Source organism: Vigna unguiculata, chromosome 3 (assembly GCF_004118075.2).
Source record: "Vigna unguiculata cultivar IT97K-499-35 chromosome 3, ASM411807v1, whole genome shotgun sequence".
Lineage (NCBI taxonomy): Eukaryota > Viridiplantae > Streptophyta > Magnoliopsida > Fabales > Fabaceae > Vigna > Vigna unguiculata.
The window spans coordinates 15,660,718-15,688,490 of NC_040281.1; the positions used below are offsets into that span (position 1 = coordinate 15,660,718).

Here is a 27,773-nt window from a genome sequence, read left to right on the forward strand (position 1 = left end):
CAGAGAATAAATCCATATGGTATGAATATTTTTTAATCCTATTTAAAATAATCGTATGGCGCAAGCTCCAAGGCTTTGTTTTTCAGTTAATCTTTATAGTTTCTTCCTTCCTTCGTTCTCTTTGACCATGTATATTCATTGTTCAAGTTCCAGACAGAAGAAAAGATTTAAATAGAAAGATTCGTTAATTTATTTATTAATTAGTATGAAATTTAAATGAATTTGTAGTAGTAACATGCCATGTTGACGACACAGCAAAATCAAAACCATGAAAATCAACATCTCAAGATATTACCGATGAATATGTTCGAAGATTAACGAAACTAACGATAAGATAACTGATATCATTTACGAACAAAGCTCATAGACATTAGAATTTAGATCCCTACAATACCCATCGTTATCATTGGAAAGAGGGTTTGAGAAAGAAAAAAAAAAAGTGAAGAGATTGATTGTGGCGGTTAATGGGAGTTCCCAGATTGTAGATGAAGAACGGGGCATGAAGAAGTTGTTCTTGGAGTTCCCACGAACCTGGAAGAGAAAGCGTAGAACTTGTAGTAATCTTCATCCATTAAGCTGCCACATCCAGTGGAATCAAAGTTCAAGGAATAGCTCAACGGATCGTAGCGGCATTGGAACGAACCTTGTCGACTCGCACTTCTCGGTCGCAGTGTGCGCCCTCGCCTCTTCAGTTTCCTCATCAGTTTCGTCACCAAACAACAACAGTAGCATGCCGAAACCATGGATTTCGCTGCCACAGTGGTGGTGGTGGTGGTGGCGGCGGCGGCGCTGGTGGAGGTGCCAGATTCATTCTGCATCTTCATGCTGCTGTTCTTTTCAGAGCTTAAAGGCCACATTTTCTGTGTCATATAAACTTGTATATATCTGAATGTTCAATGTTCTTGTTGTTGATGATGGTGAATGATAGAGTGAAGTAAGTGAGTGATTTCAATTTGGATGAAAATGAGACCGGTGTGGATTCTGCATTAATGTGAATCATATATCATTCTCTTATAGGACCATTCTTTCACTGTTGGAACAACTTTTATAATATATATATATATATGTACAGTACCATCACATGACCTTATATAATAACACTGGAGAAACTTGATTTGCGTTTGAAAATTTTTATAAAAGTGTGGAAAAGAGATATATGATTAATGTGTGATAGAAAGAGGTATAAAAAAGAAATTATGAATATGAATAATTGTGAAATAAAATAAAGAAAAGTAGTAAAGGGAAGAATAATAGGAATATGACTGCAATATACATCAGCCACGTGATGAGTATAATTTGATTAGATTCAGTTATGTATGGATGGAAATGTAGTATTTGATTTATGCATAAGAAAAATGATTACATCTGATTTGATGACAAATAATAATGAGGCAAGGTGATGGACTGATGGCAGAGCAAAAGCAGTAGTATATGTCATGCATCAATGCTTTTGTCTTGTTTTTTCCAGTTTTCTTTGTACCTCTCTGCAGCTAAATATATATACAATATCTTCTGCTTTTCTTTTTTCTTTTCTTTTTTACTTTTTTTTAATCTACAATTTTTAAATGATTTTACAGTACAAAGTTATTAAATTGCCAATTTTAAATAATTTTAATAATGCTTTGAAAATATTGTGTGCGTAAAGCTTGGATTATCTCTTCACAGCTCTGCAATTTTTCTCCAAGCTTTGTTATTTTGTTCACTTTCACACCCAAAGATTCAAAATAAGTAATTTTTGGTCTTTGTAATTTTTATCAGTGGAGTACTTTTAAACTAATATAATATAATCTTAGGTTTAATAAAAATGAATTTTTAAATTATAGAAATAAAAAATGAATTATAGCACAGTAGCAAGTGGCACGTGGGTGAGTGAGTGTAGAGTAGAGAGAAATAGTAGTTTAAGTGGAGTGCCTCGTTAATGCAAAAGTATTAGTGGGTCCCACTCTTCACCTTAACTATCACTTCAACCTTTTTCATACAAAACTATTCTTACAGTGGCTTTTCAGTGTTCCATAGATTCAGTTTTGGTAGTCTTAATTAATTAATTTATTTATTTACGCTTTATTTTGTTAATGGAAGGGTCAAGCTTTGACAAGGCCACTCTTTTATGATCACTGCATCATTCTCGCATGTGCAGCCAAAAAGTTAATGATGTTAATCATTTCATCATATGTTTTTTCAAATGCTAAATTATCCTACGTATCTATAAATCACATATTTCAACACTATTACACACAATAAATAATACATCTTCTTTACACTCTAATTAAATTATCAACAACTTGTTTTCATATCAAATAAATATTAAAGAGAACACTTTGCAGGTTCTCCGAACAACATTTTACAATTTTCTAACATTTTTTTAATTTTTTTTTCTAAGTTAGAAGATTTATTTTTTTTATAAAAATACATTATAAAATTAACATTTGTTTTATAATTCAATATATACGACCCTTCTCTTCACTCAACAAATTCTTTTTAGTGATAAATTAAAGTTTCCAAATTTATATAAAATAAGTTTGAAGTGGAAAAATATGTTCATGTTTGTGATCTTAAAATGATTTTAAGAATAGACATATTTTGTTTTCATTATTCCATTTCTTCCTTAGATGAATAATTTTGATAATTTTCATAAATTATTTTGAGAATTTCAAAAGTTCTTATATTTGAGTGTACTTTTAAGCATCAAATAAGTCCAATTTTATTTTATGGTAATATATAATCTTAAATCGATGCTTATATTTATGACAACACCACTAACATATTCTTTTAAATTTGAAAGTTATTCATTTGATGATTTAATATACTTAATAGTTACTATAAATAATTATTATGAAGTGTTTTGTAAACCAATTTAAACTATCTTAAATTATCAAATTAAGAGTATAAGCATGACATCTTACTTGAAAAAAACTTCCATCACATTATAAATCTCTTTGAACACAGAGGTAATTTTTTAAAATATCTTGTAAGGTATTGTTAGCATAAGCATTAACAAAGCTAATGGAGAAAATTTTCTTGCCAATGCATTAGGCGATCAAATACAATACTTTTTCGTTTAACATCCTTGTGTGGTAATTTCTGTTGGAAATATTTAACATAATTTAAAAAAAAATTATCTTAGTGTAACATTCCAATTTTAGCAACTTAAAATAGGGTGTTTTATCATAGTGTTCAAAACAGATACTCTAGTATACAAAATATGATAATACAGTCTTATAGATGATAGGACTATAAAAATATATCATTTATACACTTAAATTAAACTAATAATCTCTATACATAAATTGACTCATGCTAAAGTTCTCACTGAAACCTTCTATCAACCTAAAAGATGACTCCTCATCCTTTAGAGGTGCCCTCAGAAACTGCAACCACATCTGCTCCCATCGAATAGGTGATCATCGTAAAAGAACAACAAACAACACAAGACAAAAACATAGAATAAGGGTAAGCTAATGTGCAAAAGAGATATTCATACATATATATTAGACAAGCAGTTGACACTAAACTCAATTATCCGGATCATGAGCTTGATATAAAATTCTAAGGAAGTCCGCACCTGTGATGGTTTCTAAACTCTACAGAGTTTTAGAGAAAAGGGGTTATCATCCAGCCACTCACAAGGTTAATCTCATTATGCCTTAGGCCCAATACGCCTGAAGACTAGGATCTTCTGCCACTCTCACCACATAATTCATTATACTCTATATGAGTGTGAACGATTATCAGAATTCATAATACTTTCCTATCTAGAGATCTCATATACACTAAAAACACCATCACCAAGAATTTCCCTTGAAACTTTTTAAACATCACCACTACATGTGTTCACACATCAATCCATATCATCTACCAATCACTCATAGAAAATTTCAAAACTTCCAAATTTAAAGAAACCAATATCTTGTTGGGCTAAAAGTACATTTTTGCCCACCGATACACTACTCGCCCAACGAGTTTATCACTTGAGCTCTAGGGAAGGTTTTCCCAAATATTCGCCCAGCGAATATTTCCTCACCCAACGAGTTAAAAGTTAGTGAACCCCTAACTTGAAACTCATCCAATGAGTAAATGTTTGCCCAGCAGGTTTGCATAACTCTACAAAATCAGATTTCTGCATAATTCTACAGTTCTAAGGGCATTTCTAAATTTTTCTTGGACCTTCACAGATACCAAGCACAAATCATAATCAAGTTTACCCCAAACATTCTTACCAATTGACCTTAATTACAATCTTAAACAACAACATTTCCAAATAACATCATTTAGAACTTAGATTCCTTAGCTTTCCCACATCACATACTATTTAACAACTCAGATACCAAAATCAATCACAGCACAACTACAAGATTTATTATTCTATCATGTTTATATAAATTAAAATAGTGAAATTAGCTTCCCTTACATGTTATCCTACTTAAACTGTTTTATAAACGCTAAACATCTCTAACTCCATAGATGTTCTATCTATACATAGAAACATCACAAGAATGGTCAAGACATACCTTATGATCATTGATCAGTAGAGACTCATACTAATGATTAAAACGTCACATGCAAGCAGAAGAGGGATCACATGCAACAAAAAGAGAAATAAACCAAAAAGAGGGTGAAAACCCAACTTACGTGAATGGAGAAACCGATCGATCCAACTTGAAGAGTTCGCCAAGAGGATCAATCTTGCGGTCTCAGTTCTTCAATCAAACAAACAAAGCGACAAAACTCCTAAGGAGAAGTCAGAGAACTTTAGAAAAGTGGTTTCTAGAGAGATTGTGTGTTTAAAAATAATGAAACTCATTATAACAATTCTATTTATACTAAAACCTGTTAATATTAAAATAATCGAGTCTCACTATTTTTAAATCACTACCACTCTTAAAATACCATTTTCTGGGTTTTACACTTACTGTTACTAATGTTTTTATAAACTATTAATTTTATGGGTAAATACTATTTAGGGATGAATGATTTTTAATTTTATATCGAATTACTATCATATTTATTATAATTCACTCCTATTTACTCCTTTATACCTATAAACACCACTATACACAACAAACACACCAGTTCATAAAAAGTGTTTTTAAGTTTTTTTCTCTATATCATCTTTTAAAACATTGATGTTCATAATGTTTAGAGATCTTTCGATACAATAGATCAATCTGATGAGTTACTGTATCTTGGGAGAGAAGCGCATAATATTTTGTTCTTCTTGTTGTAGTGGGGACATTCTCTATCTAAGGATAACACTTTGCGTGCCTCAACCTAGGCTGGCTATTTCTACTTCTTTCCCTCCATTTACTTTTATCTTGTATTGTTACTTATTTTTTGTTATAAAAATTGTTGGGTATGATCAATATTCTTTTATCCATATATCTGTCTTATTATTATTATTATTATTATTATTATTATTATTATTATTATTATTATTATTATTATTGTGGTTGTTGTTATTATTATTATTGTTGTTGTTGTTATTTACCCTTTTTATTAATTTTATAACATTCTTAGAGAGAAAGGTCTATTAAATTTGTTTTCATTGTTCCTTATATTGAAAAAGTCAGAGATAATATGAGTTATGGAAGAAAAGAGAACCATGTTTGAAATATTTTAAAGTGTGTGGGTGTCTTTCAAAAGATAATATATCTCTTAATAAGAAACAAAATTCCCGATTTTTTATCTTGAAGTTAGTGAAATTTCTTACAATACTATTATGAAATCTATAAATGTTTCCTTTAAAGGATAAATTGACTAAAATTATTTATGATACCTCTAGTAATATTTTGTCATTTAGTGATAATATTATTTGTGATTGTGATCTAGTTATGGCATTCAATATATTAAATTTCTTGAGATTATTGAAGGATATATTAATGCAAATTGGATTTTGATTTTGGTGACACTAAATCAACTATTGGGTATTTTTTACTTTGGGTGGATATGTAGTATCATGGAAATATGCTAAGCAAATGGTTGTTTCATGATCTACCATGGAAGCTAAGATTATTTCTCTAGATATTGCTATTGCTGAGGCAAATTTTTTTCTTTAAATTTGCTATATGATTTACCATTAGTAAATAAGCATATCCTATTATAATGCATTGTGACACTCAAGTTGCTATATTTAAAGACTCTAACAAAAATTTCAATGAAGAAGAAGGCATGCGTGAGTGAGACATAAATTTATTAGAAACGTAATTACTCATGGTATTATTTTTCTTGACTTTTAGTCAGAAAAAATATTGTGGATCTACTTACCAAAGGGTTGATGCATCAACAAATACTCAAGTCATTGAGGGGAATGAGACTAAAGCTTATAAATTAGTTGCAACAATGAACACCCATCTCCACATGAATGAAAATCCCATGGAATGGAGTTCAATGGGTAATAACGAAGTGGTGAACTAAAGTGCACCAACTTATTTGATTAAATTTTATATCTCATTCCTATAGCGAGGTGTACTATAAATTGTGACAATAATAAGGTGGAGGTATTTGCATTATTATGCTTACTTTTTAAAATATATTTTAATATACCTAATAACAATTATTGTAGGGGTGTGAGTCATAAATTATCCCTTTGGTGGTTTATCTAATAAGTGTTATGGTGGGGACACCGTTATGAGACAAGTCTTTGAATGACACTCATGAAACAAGATACATGTAAAAAGGTCATAACATGCAACCATTGATTAGAACCTAAAAGGAATACTAATATTGTATGTGTTATTTACTAAAACCCAATTATAGCAGATGTAGCTATTAAGTATTTGCATTTTTTTCAAGTGGAAGTTTATAAGCACTAGGTGTAAGTGATGAGTATATATTTATGCCCTCTTTTACTGTTTAATTTTGATTTTTTAATTAAATTTTATTCTTAAAAGGTTAATTTAATTGGGATATCTGATAATCAAGCTATTTGAGCTTGTGAGATAAAAATATCTTAAAAAGTGTTTTTTTAGTTGCATAAATTATGTTTGGATATTCTAATGTTTGTTCATGCATATGAAGTTAAGACTAAGCTCATTTAAGGTGTGAAAATAATTTGATTAAAGTTACAAAACACCTTCAAATAAAGCTAAAATCAACAAGTTTCAAAAAAATTACTTATGCACCCTTTGTATTACTCATATACTCCCATTTTTCAAATGGGCCACCCAAAAACCTATTATGCACCCTCTAATACATTTATTTTCACCCTTCTTACCACTCACTAAATCAGCTTAACCAGATCATGCCATGTGGCAATTCACCCCTTTCAAATATGTCCAACCACATGTTAACACGTGATAACATCCTAACTCACAAATTAGACCAATCAAGTGCTACCATGTCATCATCTTCAACCTTCCATCCTTCCCCACAGCCAGAAACCCTAGGCGGATTCTAAAACTACACCATTGACGTCTAGCCACTAGTAGCCACGCCAATGTCGCCAGAGCAATGCCAAAATCTGCAGTTCATCGTGAGCAATGCCAGATAGAATCTACAGTTCATTGCGAGCAACTAATCTACAACAAAACATGAAACAACACCACATATGCCGAAATCACGCCACTTCACACAATCCACCACACAACCTGCACACATTTGGTTGGAGAAGGCATGAACCATGCCTCTAACCATCGCGACACACCACCATCGAGAGGGGCTAATATGCAAATATTGTTATATTTGGATTTATCTGTAAATTTGGACTACAAGATTGCAAATAGTGATTTGGAAAATTAATGCAAAATTTGTTGGTGATAATTTATCATATATTTGTAAGTAAATAACTTATTTAATTACATAAGAAATTATCAACCAATTATATTTGTCAAATAGTTTTGAAACTGCTATACCTTTCCAAATATTTTTAGATATTCATAACCACTATAAAGATAAATGATATTTGTGATTATTTTAAAAGATATTTAACAAAAAAGCCAAATTCAAGCCCAATGAAGTCCTATATAAAGAGACCAAAAGGAAGCAAAAAAGAAAGTTCTGAACATAAAAGTTTAAGAACCCTTTAGGGGGCCTAATTTCGTCCTCTCTCTCCATCCTCTCATCTTTTATTTTGATGTTAGTTTGATTTCATGGAAGACTAAGTTTCAAGGGCGGGTTCCATTGTAATTTCGTTATGGATTTTGAGGTTTAGAATGAAATAATTGGTTTATTCTTTTTATTATTGTTGTGATTTATATTTTTTTGTCTTTTATCTCTTAATTAAGTAAAAGTAATGATTCTTAAATTGTAGCAAGTTAGCATTATGTTAATCTACATGCATGTTGATCAAATGAGTCTAAGGATTTTTAATTTTAATTGAGAATATATTTTGATTAAAGTTAGAAAATTTCATGTGATTAAATGAGTTTTTGCCGATAATTAAGAATGTACTTTGTAAAACATGCATTTTATACTAGGGTCATGAGCCTTACTTGTTGGACTTTGGTTTAGTTGGCTTAATTACCTACTAATCATAATGAGTCACTTAACCTAATTTTACCTCATCTGGGATGATTATATTGACTTGGCAAAGCAGTCTATCCGAGTACATGTCATCCTACAAGGTCAACATGTACTCGACCTGCACAAGGTGGGTTCCACAAGTATGTGATCTCAGTAGCTTCCCAAACTGTATACTCTAGGGGTACCTTAGCTAGATAGTTCCATCAATCCCTAGGACGTGTAATGTGGGGATATCCTGTTTGTGTACAACACATTACCCATGTACCTAAACTTGCCCAAAAATTTCATTTCATATTAATTGATACATACTCAAGATGCTCTTGACTAATACTCCTTGAGTGACTCAACCATTTCTTATTTCAAATACTTGCACAAGCACAATATTTCTAATTTTCTTTCTTTAATTTTTAAATAGTCAAAACAAAAGAAAAGGAAATGATATGCTTTAATCTCGTACAATTTTCATACTAAATATTCTGCGTCAAATTTTACTTAAATATTCTAGAAAAATAAATTTTATTTTAAAAGCATCATTTAAAAAAAATTCAAATAATCAATTCAAAATAAATTTTAAATTTAAAAAAAAATATTCAATAATAATAAGTCTGATTATATAATATTTTAAAATAATTTTCATAAAAATGTCATTTTTAAATACACTACAAGAAAAATCTAAAATAATAACTAATTTTAGTGACTAAAAATAATTAATTACTGTGTAATTGTCATTTGATATATATAGTAAAGTTTTTATTTTTTGACATGTTTTAAATTATAAAACATTATCATATTATGAAATAACAAGTGTTTGATGTATAATTATCTTAAAATCTTAACTTATTGATCAATTACGATCTTATACATGTGTCAAGATGAAGCATTTCTATTAAGCTTTAGCAAATAAAATATAATCTTGTAACATCCCAACAAGTTCCAACAAATCATACAGATATTTTATATTCTCATATCACTCATTCTTTATAGTGAAGAGTGACAACCACCAAAAGAAAATTATTTATTAAATAAAAATTAAAAATTAAATCATAATTTTGAATATCCATCTTTTTCTGATATAGAAATTGATCTTATAAGCAAAATGTTAACATTATAGTCATATTCGGTCAAAATAGTCTACCTGGAAAAAAATTAGGGTTTTTTTTTTTCAACAAAAAGATATAAAAAATAAATACGTCATAATTATAATATAAGTAAAAATCATATACTATATATATCTATAACAAATTAATCTCTACATTCTAGCTGAAAATTAAAAAACCAGATTAAAAAAGCAAGAGTATGATTGCAAGGAAAAATAAAGACTTTATTATTGTTACAATGTTAAGTGTTGCAGACACAAAAATGTATTACTTCTTTTAGATAAAGATCAAAATTAAATTTTATAGCTTAACAAAAATTGAATTACCGTTTAAAAGAACAAGAAACTCCTAATTATTATACAATAACAAATTAGAAATTTTATTCAAAATTAACCTATAAAAAGAGTCCAAATCATACAAAAGATCATAAAATAACAAAATAAAAATGGGCCGGGTCTTGATCAAAGCAGCCGAAAGGAGCAGGTTGCACAAAATGTTTAGAAACACTTATTTAATGAGAAATTTGGATTGTCTATGGAATATTTTTTTTCTATTTTACTGCGTCTTTAAAATACAGAGATAGACATTGATTTTGAAAATTTAAAATATATTAAAAAAGATTTAATATACCAACATTTATGTATTTTTTAGAAGAAAAAACTCAACAAAAAATCAACACCGGATAAAATGAGCTATTGATTTATGCAATTACAAAATAATTGCAGGCAAATTGCCCATAAATATTTGACATATTGTACTTTTAATATAATAGAAAATTACAATTTTATAACAAAAACTATACTCTATATTTGATGTAAGCCCCTTTTTCTATTCCTAAGGGTTGGGCCTGGCCTTTTCGTGGGTCTGGCCTTTTCGTAGGCCCAAAGTCAGTCCCTTTGTAGGACCCTAATACCCTGCCAAACCTTCACACTTCCCATTTGTCTCAATTTCAGAAAGCAGTTCCCCTCCCTTAAACACCTTTGTCTCCAAAAAGGGCTCTGTTAGGGCATAAGTCCTTTTCCTTACCAGCTAGCTCAAATATGCTACGTACTCTTGGGTAAGTTGAACCTTAAGGTTTTAGATCTGTTTTCCTCTTCTTTTCACAATTTAAGTGTGTTGATCTGGTTAGGGTTTAGTCTCATACCTTGGTTTGTCTTCGCTCTATGTTTCAACTCATTGCTCTAGCCTTGGAGTTGAGGTACTCCTTAGTTGTGGGTCTGTTGCATTTGTTAGCATCTAAGCAAGGTAAGGGAAGCTATTTTTCTTTGTCTTTCGTTGTAGCTGCTTGTTTTTCCTTCTGTTGTTGCATAAAATGAGTTGGAAAATGTTTGTGCTTGTGTGAGATCAAAAGTAAGATGATTGGTTTGATTGTTTCTGGGTTGCATGCATAGAACAGTGGGGGAGAACTGGTATTCTCGCCCAAGCGAGCTCGTCTCGCCTAGGCGAGAATAGCAGAAGCTCGCCCAAGATTCTGCCTCGAGCGCTCGCCCAGGCGGCCAGTTCACGTTTTGAGCGACACCCTGTCTCGCTCAGGCAAGAAGGCCTCGCCTAAGCGAGAGCTTGTGAAATCTCCCAGGGGCCACTGTTGTAGTCTCGCCTAAGTGAGAGCCCACAACTTGAGCGAGGCAAGCTTCCTCGCCTGAGCGAGGCTAGTGCGTGGTGCGTGTTGTCACTGTTTTCTGGACTGCTTGGATGATTTGTTACATGTCTTGTTTAGATTATTCTTCCTAAATAAGATGTATGTGAGTATGCTTGGGTGTTTGAATTTTATGAACGAAATTGGCATGCTTGGTATGAGATTGATCATGGAATTGTGGAGTTGTGATATTTTAACATGAGAAGTGGATGAATGAAATAAATGAGGTGGGAATTGTATGAGAAACATGATTCAGATTGTGAGATAGGCGTAATTCCATGAGTCTCGTGGGGAGATCTCATGGTGGTGTGTAGTGTATATATTAAGATAAGGATTCATGTAAGGATCGCATCCCGAAACTCTAAAGGGTTAGTGAGTCTCATGTAGAGCAAACTGACCCAAGTGGTGAGAGTAGCGGGAGGCCCTAGTCTCTGGCAGGATAATGACCTTAGACGCTTTAAGGCTAACCTTGTGTGTGGTAGGGTGAAACCCATTGGCAATAGCTCTGCAGAGCAGTAGAGGCCACCACAAGTGCACGCGTCCAGTGAATCCGATCCTAGTATATGTATCCAGATAATTGAGTCATAGTGTCTTGCTTGGTTGCTATTACATGAATTGATGCCACTTTGATGTATGCCTGAGAACTGTTTTAAGTACTTGTTTGCTATAATATGTTAAATTCATCTTTCACTAGCTTACCCTTTCATCTTTTGTTTATGTTCTTGTCTCGCTTTCTCTTTTGCAATGATCACCTTGTTGGTAGGAGCAGATGGAGGAAATGTTGAAGGAAGATCTGACGGTGGCAGTGGTGGAGTTTAGATGGCTTGTTGTGTGTGGCTCTTAGGAGCAGTTTTAGGACTCTATTGCCTTTGTAATCCCTTGTTGTACGAACCGTCTCTTTTACAAAACAGTTAACTCTTAGATTCATGTTTGCTTATGGCATGGTGAAATGCCTAAGTTCCTATCTAAATACATTTGATGGATGACTGTAATTGTGGATCCCGTTAAGTGTACCATTCATCTCGTGTGCTCCTTATTTTAATTGTTGTGATGTTTTATTTAGTAAATTATTCTATTTAAATGAGATGTCACATTTGACATATTTTACTTTTAATATAATAAAAAAACGATAATTTTATAATAAATATTGTATTATTTTTTATTTTGTAAATTAAAAATTCTTAATAAATCTTTTTTCATATTAAACTTAATTTTTTTAACAAATATGTGATAATTATTAAATAGTATATACATATTCATATCTCAACCACCAACAAAATTCAAACAAAACTTACAAAATTAAAAATTTTGTACTAGGATTATAACTTTTTTTTTCTATCATACTAAAAACAAAAACAATTATCTACTCGATCTTATTTAATATGCAGAAACCACACTACACCAGAACGTTGGCTTTCAGTTTTAACTTTATGTGACGATAGCCATGGAGAAAACTTAGATTCCAAACAACAAAAGTTTTGTTCTACTTGTGTCCTCCTTGCTTTAAAAAGCATCACCAATGTATTTGGAAAAAGTTTTGTAAACTCTACCAAACATTCCCATAATTTGCAGGTTGTTTATTTCATCTTACCTAACCTCTGAAGTGGGAACTGTTAACTGAAACCACTAGTAGAGAAAATAAAGAAAATTTCAAATGATATTTGCTGGTTAGATGTAATTTACTTTAAACATTCATGTTTCCTATCTATTAGGTTGTATGAAATGGAAGAAGAATAAACCACCAAGTTTTAACAGAAAAATGAGTTGAAAATCAAGTTAGCCATCTGGGACCAAAAGTTTCAAATTTTAAGAGATAATTGCCAAAAAAATCATTCTTCTAAGTCAATTCCTCCGAACTGAAACATTGATTACCATAAGCAAAGTGTTGTTGTTCTTATGCTACCCTTAGCTCAACTTCGCAAACAAAAAAATGGCAATCACAGAAAAACAGGAGCTATTTACTATACATAGAAAATTTGACCAACGTTTAAGAGACTCTCATGAGGAACATTGAAGATCACACTATTTTCCCTGCATATCTTCCTAAGAAATGCATATATATAATCAACAGCTATTTTCTTGTAGAACCTTGATTCTCTCCTTGCCCTCACAACTGTGTTTCCCAGAATGTGAACCACCCCAGCATCTCTGCAGCTATTCAAAAACTCAAGTTCATCTACTTCGGTCTGGTTGCTTGTTTGACCAGAAGACCTGACAGTAATATTCATGTGATGGGGTGATCTAACTGGTACTATTGAATCTACTGAGGACATTGTTAAATCCATGTTGGAAGAAACTGTGCTTCCATTGTTATGCAAAAGGCCATCTCTTGGATGTTCTATTTGCTGTCCATACAAACTGTATTCATCTGAATCTGAACATCCTTCCATCATAGACTCGAGCCGAACGAATGTGAACAGATTATCAAAGAGTTTTCTCTCAAAATCATCATCTTTCTTATGCAGGTCTTTGTAGCCATACCGTGCCACACATCGAAAGATGTGGAAATTCTTCGGCCCAATTCTCTTGACAAGGAATCTCTCTTCTTCAGGCACTGTGTAGACAGGAAGGTACTTCACACATACAAAAACAACAACAGAATGAATGGCTGGAAGGTTTGTAATGAAATGAGAAAAAATGTGGGGCACTCCACTTGCAAGTTCTGTGTAGACCAATCCAATTCCAGGAACACGGACAAGTCCTAAACTTGGGCCAAGACCCAGAATCCATGCCATTGAGACCTTACTATGCATTTCAAACTCATAGCGTTTCACAGTGCCGTAATGCCAAACAGACATAATAACCAGAAATGCTCCAGCAATTGCAAGTGGAACCCACCCACCCTGATCAACTTTGAAGAGGACTGAGGAGAAGTAGGTGCATTCCACAATCAATGATAAACTAGTGAAGATGAGGACAAGAATCCAGTGGCAGCGCCACACTAGTATCATGATTAAAATCATAAGGAATGTTGTAACTAGCATTACTATCACAACTGCAGTACCTGTTATGAAACGAAAAATATACAAGTGAGTTCCTAGCATTACAGAGTTTAACTAGCATGCTGGAAGAAAGGCTGTAATGACACTGTAAGACAGAAGTATTAAACATGTCCAAGAGCATTACAAAGTTTCCTAAACTGGGTTGTTTTGGAATACAAAAAGTAGAGAAAGAATGTTACGGGACTATTTTGAAAAATTTACTCAAACATTATGATCTGTGAAGAGATCATATTGGTTTACAGGAAAATATTTGGTTGCATAAATTCTCTCGACATTGAAATACGGGTATCACCTTCCCACATAAACAGCTCTAATTTAACCTTACACATTCATGGTTAGATCTTATGGTAAAGATTTAGCTCCTATATTCATATATGAGTACCTCTCGATCCTCTGTCTCTCTATGTGTGCCCAATTGTTTTGAGTTAACAGAGATTTAGAAATTTTCCTACATTTTTTGTTATTTTTAACTGCTGTATTTTGCTTATATAGTTTTAGAGAACTTCTAATCCCCTTTTATCTGCTCTTGTCTAGATTTTCTTTTACTACTTAATAGAATTGACCAGACTTCTCTTGTGGAGTGGTTGGACAGGTTCGATTACTAGTATGTATCCTAATCCATGCATTATACAATACAAACACACACACACACACACAATGCGTGATATTGAATTCGGTTTGTTAGATATAGTTTGATATTATTAAGATATTGTTAGATATTGATAACCACAATATCAAACAATATCTTCTATTTAATCTTTTTATTTTCAGTTACTCTTTTTACTTGTACCTCTCTCTATTATAAATAAATTACCCTATGTGTGGTTTATACACAAGGGAGATTAATCTCAATCCCTATCTTCTTTATTCTCAACATGGTATCTAGAGCTTAAGGTTTTTTTTTTTTTTTCCGCTATCGCTACCTCCGCCTCTGCCGCCACCGCCGCTGCTGCCACCGGAGCCGCCGGCGCCACCGCCGGAGTCGTCGCCGGAGTATTCGCCGGAGTAGTCGCCGGAGCCGCTGCCAGAGCCGTCGCCGGAGCTGCCGCCAGAGCCACTGCCGAAGTCGCCACCACCGTTGTCGTCGTCGGAGTGTTAGTTCCGACCGGCAACCATACAGTTTTGATCATCCCTCACGCGCCATTCGAAGCCGCGTGTCTTCCAGTTCCTCTATGGCGTCTTCCGCTGTCTCTTTCAGTTCTGAACTCTCTTCTGTTTCATCCGATATACTTGTTATGTACAACAAACTTCTCAAATGGTATAAGGATCAACAGTTTTCTAGTTCCACTACATCTGCTGCTCACACAGGTACATCTTTTGTTGGTCTGACTCAATCTTTTTCTCCTGGTCCTTGGGTTTTTGATTCAGGAGCCACTGATCATATTACTGGTAACAAATCTTTGTTCTCTTCTTTATCCTCTACTAATCTTTTACCTTCTGTTACACTGGCTGATGGTTCTAGAGTCTCATCTCATGGTGTTGGCACTGTTAAACTTTTTCCTTCTTTAACCATTGATAATGTTCTTTATGTCCCTAGATCTCCTTTTAACCTGTTGTCCATCAGTCGCCTAACTCGTTCTCTTGATTGTGTTGTTTCTTTTACCAACAATTCTGTCTGTTTACAGGATCGGAGTTCGAAACAGGTGATTGGCACAGGATATGAGTCTCATGGTCTTTATCATCTCCGTCCCTCTACACACATTGGTGCAGTTATGGAGTCTCCCTCTCTTATTCATGCTCAGTTTGGTCATCCAAGCCTTGCCAAGTTACAACAGCTTGTCCCTCCCTTGTCCAAGTTGTCTCGTTTGGATTGTGAGTCGTGTCAATTAGGCAAGCATACTCGTACTTCTTTTATGCTTCGTCCCCTTTTGCCTTGGTTCACTCTGACATTTGGGGTCCTAGCCGCGTTAAGTCTACTTTAGGTTTTCAATACTTTGTTACTTTCATTGATGATTACTCCAGATGCACTTGGTTATTTCTAATGAAACATCGTTCGGAATTATTTCATATCTTTCAATCTTTTTTTAATGAAATTAAAACTCAGTTCGGTGTTTCTATTAGAGTTTTGCGTAGTGATAATGGCCGTGAATATCTTTCTCATTCTTTCAAACAATTTATGGCTTCTCATGGCATTCTGCATCAAACTTCTTGTGCTTATACCCCTCAACAAAATGGTGTAGCTGAACGTAAAAATAGACATCTTATGGAAACCACTCGCACTCTTTTAATTCATAGCGAGGTTCCTGAACATTTTTGGGGTGATGTCATTCTTACTGCCTGTTATCTCATTAATCGTATGCCTTCTTCGGTTTTAAAGAATAACATACCTCACTCCATTTTATTCCCTCATGAACCTCTTCATCCTTTACCTTTAAGAGTTTTCGGGTCTACATGTTTTGTTCATAATTTTAGTCCTGGTCTTGACAAGCTTTCTCCTAGATCACATAAGTGTGTTTTCTTAGGGTTTACAAGATCACAAAGAGGATACAAATGTTTTTCTCCTTTTCTTAACCGTTATTTTGTGTCTGCAGATGTCACCTTTAATGAGTTCTCCCTTTATTTTAAGAGTCAATCTTCACCTCTGACTCCATCCAATCCTGACAACTCTTCTAATACCTTTAATGTTCCTATTGTTTGTGACCCTCTTACTGTGTCTTCTTCACCCTCGGTTCCTGCTCCACAGTCACCTGCTCCTCCACCACCTCTTCAGGTTTATAGTCGCCGTAATTGATCACAACCACCACCATGTGACTCCACTCCAGTGCCAACTACTCTGTCTCCTCCGGCTCTGACACCTGAGTCTGCCCTTCCCATTGCCCTCCGAAAAGGTATGCGTTCTACCCGTAATCCCTCTCCCCATTATATTGCTTTGAGTTATCATCGCTTGTCATTACCTTTTTATACATGTCTTTCCTCTCTTTCTTCTGTGACCATTCCAAAAACTATCCGTGACGCTTTAGCTCATCTTGGTTGGCGTCAGGCCATGGCAGATGAATTAAGTGCTCTTCATAATAGTGGAACTTGGGAACTGGTCCCGTTGCCGTCTGGGAAATCTGTTGTTGGTTGCATGTGGGTGTTTGCTATCAAAGTTGGACCTGATGGTACTATTGATCACCTCAAAGCTCGTCTTGTAGCCAAAGGTTATACTCAAATTTTTGGGTTGGATTATGAAGATACTTTTTCCCGCGTGGCAAAGATGGCTTCTGTTCGTTTATTTATCGCCATGGCTGCTCTTAAACAATGGCCTCTTTATCAACTGGATGTTAAAAATGCTTTCCTCAATGGTGATTTGCAAGAGGAAATCTATATGGAACAACCTCCTGGGTTTGTTGCTCAGGGGGAGTCTTCTGGGATGGTATGTCGTCTTCGCAAATCACTATATGGCCTAAAACAATCTCCTAGGGCCTGGTTTGGAAAGTTTAGCAATGTTGTTCAACAATTTGGTATGACTCGGTGTGAAACAGATCATTCTGTTTTTTATCAACACTCGAGTGCTGGATGTGTTTACTTGATAGTATATGTTGATGACATTGTTCTTACAGGGAGTAACAACCATGGCATCTCTTAGTTGAAACAACATATCTGTCACCATTTTCAGACCAAAGATCTTGGCAAACTCAGATATTTCTTGGGTATTGAGGTGGCACAGTCCAATGATGGTATTGTTATATCTCAAAGAAAGTATGCCATGGATATTCTGGAGGAAACTGGGTTGATGAGTTTAAAGTCTATTGATACACCCATGGATCCCAATACTAAACTTCTACCAAATCAGGGGGAGCCTATATCTGATCCTGAGCAGTATAAACGATTGGTTGGGAAATTGAATTATCTTACCGTTACTCGTCCTGACATTTCCTTTGCAGTCAGTGTGGTAAGCCAATTTCTTAATTCTCCATGTGAAGATCATTGGAATGCAGCCATTCTCATCTTCAAGTATATTAAAAAATCTCCTGGAAAAGGATTGTTATATGGTTCTAATAACCATACAAGAGTTGTTTGCTATTCAGATGCTGATTGGACAGGATCTCCTTCTGATAGAAGATCTACATCTGGGTATTGTGTCTCCATTGGTGGTAACTTGATCTCGTGGAAAAGTAAGAAACAGAGTGTTGTAGCAAAATCTAGTGCAGAAGCAGAATATAGAGCTATGGCCTCAGCTGCCTATGAACTTGTTTGGCTCAAGCAATTGCTTCAAGAGTTACAATTTGGAGATATTACTCAAATGACACTTGTGTGTGACAATCAGGCTGCCCTTCATATTAGCTCTAATCCTGTCTTTCATGAGAGGACTAAACACATTAAGATTGATTGTCATTTCGTTCGGGAAAAGGTTATGTCTGGAGACATCAAGACTGAGTTTGTTAACTCAAGTGATCAGTTAGCAGATATTTTTACGAAGTCTTTACGGGGGCCTAGAATTGATTATATTTGTAACAAGCTTGGCACATACAATTTTTATGCTCCAGCTTGAGGGGGAGTGTTAGATATAGTTTGATATTATTAAGATATTGTTAGATATTGATAACCACAATATCAAACAATATCTTCTATTTAATCTTTTTATTTTCAGTTACTCTTTTTACTTGTACCTCTCTCTATTATAAATAGATTACCCTATGTGTGGTTTATACACAAGGGAGATTAATCTCAATCCCTATCTTCTTTATTCTCAACACGGTTTATAATTCTCCTTCTCCTGTGATGCCCTCCAACATGGTATGAGACATGGAATACCTACATTTCTATTTTGGTAGATCCCTTTACCCAAAACAAATTTTAAAAACTGAATTGAAAAACCCTTGCTATGCTGGTGCAGGTCAATTCCCATTCATATCAATTGGCTCTATTTCTTGATAGCTGTTAATAATTTGTATGACCCAGTGAGTCACATCATGTTCAGTAGCCTGTATAGGGAGCACACATCAAGCTTATTTCTGTGCTGGTTTTGACCCTACAAAGTGAAAATCGTCTCAAGAAAGGTGCTACAAAGATACTGCTGCAAGGGAGTTTATAAACATGTGTGTTTGACCTTATCTTAGTATAGGCTAGGTTTTTCAGTGTATGTATGTATTACACTTGTAAACACTGTAATAAATGCATGTACAAGGAGGCCAATATTTCACAGTTCTCTCTTTCGATTGTTCCTCTAACACAATGTTTGTTGTGCATTTTAACATTTGAAAACAAATATAAAGGGTTGTCCAGTGCACAAGGCTCTCACCTAGGATGTGGAGGGTAAATGCACGCAGCCTTAAACCCCCCACAAAGCAGAATTTTGTTTCCAGGACTTGAACCTGTGACCTCCAGGTCACAATGCAGCAACCTTTCTGTTGCTCCAAGGCTCACCCTCATTATCCATCTTGCATATTTAAATGGGATTCATAAAGGACCAAAACACCAATATATTCAAACGGGATGCACGTACCATAAGCAGTAATGCTAGGGTTTGTGTATGAACATACATAAACTTGTTGGACAAGATCAATATGTCTAAATGGGATATACAAGCTGCATAAAGGTTGTATGACATAATGTAATGTTAAGGTTAAGGTGTAGTGCTCATTAGTTGATGCAAGATACTAACTGAAATTACTTACTAATACTTTCACCAAATAAAAAAAAAAAAAAAAAAAAAAACTATGGGTTTGCTTAGACAAAACTTCTTCATGAGCACTCATAAAAAATGAAATTCATTTGTCTATAAGCTAAAATTAGTTTATCTATAATGTTTTATTTAGACAAACTTTTCCATAAGGACTTCTATAAGAAAAAAGAAGAAAAAATGAGACAGGCTCCTCCGTAAGTCAACATTAACTTCTGTATAATGTAATTCATAGAAGATTTCTTATATGATTTCTCTAAATTTTTGTTTCTCTGCATAATGTAATTCATAGAAGCTTTCTTATAATATTTCTCTATTTTTATTTTTTCATTTGTGCATAAGTTAAGTTTAAGATAAGGAGAAGTTCATTTCACTTTTTCCTCATAATTTTCTCTTCAAGAAGTCTTTATAAAGAAGTTTGTCCAATCATACTCTCCTAAGTTAATTTTGAAGAAACTTTTTCATATTAGCTTCTCCAAAAGCTAATTTTTTGACCTGTGTAAAAGCTTATCTCATTTTTTCTTGTTCTTTTTTATTTTTTGTTTTAAGATCATTTTGTTTCTCAATTGTCTTCTTATCAAGCCTAAAATTAAAAAATTTACATCACGTGCATGCTAAAAGCAGAAAAATATTCATATTAACATTCAGCAAGGGGAAAACTTACCATATGCATTTCCAATCTGGTTTTGATTTTCAAACCCGGCGGTGACAGCTATGCAAAGAACCATAAGGATCCAATTAATATCTGGAACATAAATCTGGCCAAGGAATTTCTTTGATGTATATACAACTTTTACTCTAGGGAAACATCCAAGAGCAAGGGCTTGCTTAATAATTGAAAAAGTTGCAGTTATTGTGGCTTGGCTTGCAACTATGGCTGCCAATGTTGCAACAATAAATACTGGCCAGTATATTTTATCTGCAATACTATGCATAATCAACATCTCATATAAAACCAAATAATAAATGAAGAACATATCTGCATCATCAAACAAAAAAAATAGACAATTCTTGTAATAGGTTATAAGGTGTAAAAAGATACCATGGCAGTGCAAAATATATAGGCAAGCAATGAGAAAAGACACAAGAAAGTTTGGTAGTCAAAAATCCAACAATTTACTGTAGCTATTACATAAGATTGGTGGTATTCCAGAGGTGCAAAATTTGCAATATAAAATTGAGAACAAGGGGAAGATAATTTAAGAATTGAATTAACCTCTATTTTGATTGTATTTCTTCCTGTATTTTTTCTTGGCTTAATATGTGTTTTGGTCCTAGCATTGACTCCTTTTAAATTAAATGGAAACTAAATTGAGGACAAAAAGTTGAGGGGTCACATTGAATAAACGTCTCAAATATTGGGACCAAAAAACTTATTAAGCCTTTCTTCTTTTCTATAGATTCCATTCTGTAGTACATTCAAAGGTATTTTACAGACTAAAATTAACTTAGATACTATAACAGTGCTCTAACAGTTACAATTATAAAGAGTCACATAAATACCACTAAATACTCTTAATAGACCTTCAAAGAAACATTCAATCTCCATTAGACACTCCTAAGAACACATTATTCAACAAAAAACATTAGCTAAATTCTGCAATAGAAAAAATGAGAAGGTGCTGTGAGGAAAAACATATAACAGAACTAGCCCCCTATATCCAAAGTCTAACTTAACCAAAAGGCACAATACATCATTTATGACTCTCAATTATACTCAGTCTAATAATTAAGGCATGACCTTGTCCTTTTGGGATGTGTATTATCAGCTTACATTCATTTGAGTTGACAAGGACAAGTTAAATTTATAACACAACCTAAAAAAATACAAGAATGATTTCATTGTAACCTACAGAAAGAAAAGTATAATAAATTAATTAACATAAATTTGAAAATAGTAGGGAAAAAAGGAGAGAAGCATCCATTAAGTTTTCAATTCTTAATGTGGCAATACACTTGTTGATTATCAGAATATATTCCTGAAACAGGTTTTTTGGGATAATTTTCTATCACACCTTTACTTCGTCACCCATAATCAAAATATATACACGCACACAGAAGAGCTAGATGTCAAGATAGAAAATAGAAAGTAAAAAGAAAATAAACTCCTAAACTTAGGCCAGGAAACAGAGAGTAGTTAAAATACAAATTAAAAAAAAATATTTTAATAGTAACATATCCGCAAATAATAGCCACATGATTCTGGAATCAATTTAACACCATGATTCTGGGATTTTCCAAAAATTTTCAAAATCTTACAGGTAAATCACAATTCACAGACAAAAAATTCAATAGAGTGAAAAATGACTAACCTGGAATTGAACGGTAAAAAGCATCTTGAGAATGACTCAAATTATTCATAAGATAAGCCGCTTGACCAGAATAGGCTAAAAGAAGACAAGGAAATACAACTAGAGTAAATGCAAGCTGTACAGCTGAGACCGGAAAATGGGCTAGATCAGCAAAAAGAGCTTCTGTCCCTGATATAAGACATCACAAGACAATTTGTACAGTGAAAAATTATAAATTGTCACTTCATTTATTAATAATTCTGAAATATGCAAGGGAAATCAATAACAATAAAATTGAATCATACCTGTTATGCTGAGCATGATCCCACCAAGGGAAGTCCAGCCTTCTTTTCCTCCTTTTCTAAAATAGCGATATATATATACTGGAGAAAAAGCTTTCAGAACACTGCTTCCGTACTTCCAGATGTTAAATATACCTATACTTCCAATTAGGAGAAACCAAAGAAGGACAATTGGAGCAAAGAGCCAACTAACTTTATCCGTCCCATAATGTTGCATGCTGAAGAACCCAACTAAAATTACCACAGCAACCAGCACTACAACACCTGTATTTCAGACAGAAAGAAGCTTTTCAAGACTTATGAGCTTAAAATGAATTCAAGCAATAAATACTTTCACACAGATATATGTCTTATTATAGTTGTAGGAAGGGAACATACCACTACTCATCCTAGGCTGGTTTACCTTGATGCCACCAACTGCTGATAAAACTACAATAGAAGATATGGTTATGAATCTCTTCTTGAAATAACTGGAGTTTGTTAAAGATGTTACTCATGAAACAAAACCCTATTAGCAATAATAACATTTGGTAAGGATCCCTTTGCAAATTTGCAACACAACATAATCAAACAAATGGAATTTTTTCTTCAAGAAACTAGAGGCTTGTTTTGATTTCAGAAAAAGTGTTTATTTTCTGTATCAGTAATACAAACATGTGACTTTATCTTCATTATGTTTATTATATTTTCAAAGATGTGTATATGAAATGGTGAAAACAATATTTTCAAACATATGTTACGTTAACACCTTGCTTTAATTTCTCCCTTCCATTTAATTTCTGACTCATTTGATCAACCTCGGACTAAAAGTAACTCAAGCTCATCTGAACATATCAAGCAAAGAAGATATGCCAGATTAAAAATTAAAATTTACAATGATATTTAAGCTCAAAAATTCTCTCTACCAAACCCAGCCTTAAATTTACCAGAATAGGAATATCAACAGGGGCCAACTAACCTGCTGTACAGCATATTAAGAGAAAAAATAAATAAAAATACTACATCCTTACAGGTTTCAAATGAATTTTATCCTTACAGCATAGTGTTTTATCAGAATCTTTCTAAAGTATACATTGGTGTGAGAATCCGATAACAGATAATAGAGTATTTTGCATATACCTATATATGGCGGGAAACATTAGAAAAATTGTAATTTACATGAAAACTGAAACTAGGCACATGACAATCAGTAATACATCTACTTGAGAAAATAAAGAAAGAGAGAACCATATATTTTGAGAGCTTGAAAAGGTCTCTCTTAGGTGCTCATATTTGTATACAACAGATCTGTGATACAATGATGAAAAAGGAAAAAGTAAACGACAAGTAATCCTAGATACAGATAGATACTACCCAAAACAGCATTTGAATAAAGCTTATTTAATCTATTCTAACACATATAATTAAAAGAAAGTCATACTCCTAAGAAGTAATGAACCAAGTGGAAAGAACACAGGTTTTCTACGTAGTGTACTAAGATGAGGAATTCCTTGTCCCTCTCAAGCTTCAATTTGAAATACATCTTTGTTGCCTACTCTATTATTACAAGTAGCATACAAGGTCATTTTACCAATAATTTATATCCACATCATTGTCCTTTTTTGTCATCCCAAAAAATGAATTTGTAATTAATTACCTTCCACAGTTTGGTAAGTCAGCACACTATGCACAGATAGTATTTAGAAGCACATGCATTGATAGATATCTTTGGTAAACAACAAGCAAGCTCAAACTATTGAAATATAAAATGGGAATAAGATCAGCTACAGAAAGAAGGCATACCAGATATAGCTGGGGTAAGAATCCCATCTCCAATAACCATGCAGGTGCCAACAAGAACAAGAATAAGAATGACACTCCTTGCAGATTCTTGTTCTTCTAACCATCTTTTCGATTTTGCAGCAAAGGACCTTTCATGGAAGGTAGACCGACTATATGTTGTTAGCTCTTCATCAGTTCGATGCTGGTTGGGAAGGGTTTTTATCTTTGCATGTCGGCAAAGCAAGGAATAAAGTGCAAATGTTCCACCTGTTCCACAAATGTCAGTTTGATTAAACTTCATTAAAGCTCAGCAGTTTGAAGTAAGCATATCTATATAATGCAACCTATATGAGAAAAAAAAGAACACTTGTGAATTTTAATTAAAATTATGAAAGGAAACTGAATTGTTTATCAATTGACAAGACACTTGTCAGTGAAAAATGAAACATCACCATTCTTCACTAAACTGTAAATCTGATATACTTATAAGGAATTTTAACTATGAATAATAAAAGCTGCAATATCCAAGGGAAGGCATAAAGCAAGGGGAAAATTTTCTGATATTAGGATATCCCTCCCATTTCAGATTTTTTTCTCGCTATCATATGGGATATAAATATTTAGTACAGAGTGTATGTTGTGGTAATCTTCTTTACAGAGAATATCATTAAAACCAGATTCACGAAGCTGAGTTGTTCACTTAGAAAAGTTATAATTTTGTACTAAGTATTATCTTAAACATATACACCAAAAATGAACAAAATAATCCATACCTTGCCCATTGTCATTCGCTCTTAATACAACAAAAACATATTTGAGGAGTGGTACCAAGGTAAGAGAGTAGATAATCAAAGAAAGAGCTCCGATTACATCCTCCTGATCTTTCACTCCATTAGGAAATGTATTGTAGAAAACATACAAGGGTGAAGTGCCCAAGTCTCCATAAACTACCCCAAGACTCTGAAATGAAAGCCGCAGGAGCAACAGTGCAGAAAATTTCTGAACAAATAAAACTGTATTAACAAAGAATTCCATACCAAATCTCTTAAAAGCTTGTTAATGCATCTATATCTGCGTAACACCAGAATAGCTGGATTTCCTTATCAAATTGACATTAAGCACTCAAGTAGCTTAAGTATTTTCCATTTAAATAAGGTTTCAAATTGTTGTAACAGTTGTGGCCATAGTTGGAAAAATTGCATTCTAACGCAGTTGATATGCAGCCCAACTGCAATTGCTCTAAGTATTTGTCTACTGAACGAGACAAATCTGGTTTCAAATTCATCACAAATCTTGATGTTGTAGGACGTTGTGGACAAATGTGGCTGATGCAGACCCAATTGCAGCTGTAGAGAGTTCAAAACCTTGACTTTGCAAACAAATTACAGTTGCTGACCGGTTTCAAATATATGCTCTGTAGTGCATTTAAAAACAGAGAATCTTTCTTGATTCGAAGGAAAACACTAGTTTTCGTTTAATTTGTGTTCTAATGAAGTCCTTGACAATAGCAATTAAGAATACAATTTAGTGGACTGAAACTAATAACAAGAGCAGAGAAACAAAATTAGGGTTACTGTATGCTTCAAAGAGAATGCTTCCTAATTCAAACCATGAGCAACCAGTCACTAAGGCATAACAACACGGTTGTGTCAGGGCTGCCTCAGTGAGGATAGCTATATTAGTTAATGTCGGATTGACAATTCAACATCGCAATTATTAATTTTTGTAAAGTTAAGAAAGAACCATAGTTATAAGTAATGAGGCATTAATGACAAGATAAATTCAGTAAGAGAAAGAATGTAAAACCAAGTTGCAATGACTCAATGAGGCAACATACTTTTTCTCTGTACATATTTTTAAGCCTTCCTGCCTCTTCATCCATAGGCTGGTCAAGCTTCTGATCCAAATCCCACATGCTACCTTTGATATCACTATCTTCATCAGTGTCTACTCTTGAACCCATTTTCAGCTCAGATACTTGTAGGTTTCTAACCAGTAACCCTATTCAGCCTTATATTCTCCTTTTTCAAGAGTCGCTCCACCCTTAAGAAAATTAAACAGAAAAAGTTGACACAAAAACCTTCAGGCCTTAAATTTGAAGTCATTTGAAGTCCATGGCAACGGGAACCACGGATCCAAACCACCCTAAAACATCTGGAAAAGAAAGAAAAAGTGAATGAGAGGTTCATAGCATCTATGAAAAAGAGATGACAGTAAAAATGGCAACCCAAAAACGAAAATCAACACAAAAATCTATACCTTATAAATTGATCCAGTCTCGGACTACCAAAAACTTAATCAGAAACTAGGATAAAAAGTATCAATTTTTTCCAAGCCTACATACATATACATATGCATGGTAGAATACAAATTAAGATTGAAAACTATCTTGATCAGAAAAAATACCCTAATGAAAAAGTAAAATTTGTAACAGAGAAACGCAAATTTGGTCCATGCAACCATACCCTTTTGATGAAAAACAGGAAAAATTGTATGCAGGTGTTATCTGATCCAAGCCTCACCTGTTGTTGCATAATCTGATAATTGCTGCTGAAATTTCCACAGTGAATTGTCTGAAAAAAGTTTTCTTTAGTTCCTTCCAGGTCTTGAAAACTAAAATCCCATCTCAATCTGAGTCCTGAAAATTTAAGGGATGAGCAACGACATGCAAGGCTCTTCACTGGAAATGAAGATTGCAACAGAACAGAAACAGAGAGTCCTTCTGCTGAGCTTGTATTAGCTTTTTACGGTAAGTGAGCACTATTTCTCTTGAAAGCTAGCAGACAAAAAATCTCAGAGTGATAGAGAGAGAGGGACAAACCCAGAAGAACTAAACTATAATATAGAGAGAGAATGAGTGTGTGAGTATGTAGAACAGGGAGATGAGAGAGAGAGACTTGAATGTGGGACCAAAGAGTAATTTTCTTTTTTAATTTTTTGTTTTTGTATTATTATTTTTATTTATTTTATACTTTTTACCATCGTTCTGTTTTTTGGGGTCCTCTGTGCTGTTATTAAATATTACTAATCAGAATTCAGGTGCACATTGAAAATAGTAATAAAATAAAAAAAGGTTCCAGAATTGGCCAAGTTGGATCAAAAGTTTTACGAGCAGTTTATTGCATTCTTTTGGGTGGCTAATGTGTAATTGGTCAAGAGTTTGTTTGAGTAAATTATTTAAGAGATTAAATTCTTCGATTGATTTTTTTTATACACATGACTTCTATCATCGAATGTTAATTATATACTTAAAAGAATAGAGTTGTCAACATTACCGTGCTGTTTTTAGTTACTGTGTTTGAGAATATAAGACAAATTACTAAAATGTTTTTTTTTTCTTTTACTCTTAAAAATGTTTTTTAATCCATATATAATTACAAAATAATTGAAAGTATTCATTTTGAATTGGGCATCTTTGTCATCATTTCGTCATTAACATACTTTATAAGTCTTATGTGGTTTTTTCAACTATCAAATTAAGATTGTTTGTTTTACTTATGGTAGGTAAGCTTTTGAATGATGGTTTTGGTCCACATAATTCTGTTTTCCGATACAACTTTGGTCATATTTTTCTTCTAACTTTCTTCATAATCACAGCTATAGTTTAAGAAAACATATTTAT

At 33.5% G+C, this 27,773-nt stretch overlaps 2 protein-coding genes across 2 annotated transcripts; both read right to left on the reverse strand.

Moving 5' to 3' along the window:
- Positions 1-330: 330 nt before the first annotated feature.
- LOC114179896 lies at positions 331-969 on the reverse strand. The gene has a single exon (XM_028066386.1). The coding sequence runs from the start codon at positions 867-869 to the stop codon at positions 462-464; it is 408 nt and encodes a 135-aa protein (XP_027922187.1). The 5' UTR covers positions 870-969; the 3' UTR covers positions 331-461.
- A 12,038-nt stretch (positions 970-13,007) lies between these two features.
- Positions 13,008-26,997, reverse strand: LOC114177968 (potassium transporter 10-like). The gene is made up of 9 exons (XM_028063595.1): positions 26,674-26,997; positions 25,989-26,305; positions 24,925-25,150; positions 24,173-24,418; positions 22,769-22,819; positions 22,394-22,654; positions 22,110-22,277; positions 20,462-20,716; positions 13,008-14,194 (listed from the first exon to the last, which is right to left on the reverse strand). Exons 2-9 carry the CDS (start codon positions 26,112-26,114, stop codon positions 13,152-13,154), a joined length of 2,376 nt encoding a protein of 791 aa, XP_027919396.1. The 5' UTR covers positions 26,115-26,305; positions 26,674-26,997; the 3' UTR covers positions 13,008-13,151.
- Positions 26,998-27,773: the final 776 nt, after the last annotated feature.

Excerpts from the sequence above, each read along its gene's own strand:
- LOC114179896 (XM_028066386.1), bottom strand. The coding sequence starts at position 869 with ATGACACAGAAAATGTGGCCTTTAAGCTCTGAAAAGAACAGCAGCATG.
- LOC114177968 (XM_028063595.1), bottom strand. The coding sequence starts at position 26,114 with ATGGGTTCAAGAGTAGACACTGATGAAGATAGTGATATCAAAGGTAGC. Across the intron at positions 25,151-25,988 it reads AAAATATGTACAGAGAAAAA|AAATTTTCTGCACTGTTGCT; the intron begins GTATGTTGCCTC and ends TTATTTGTTCAG. Across the intron at positions 24,419-24,924 it reads AGCGAATGACAATGGGCAAG|GTGGAACATTTGCACTTTAT; the intron begins GTATGGATTATT and ends TTTGTGGAACAG.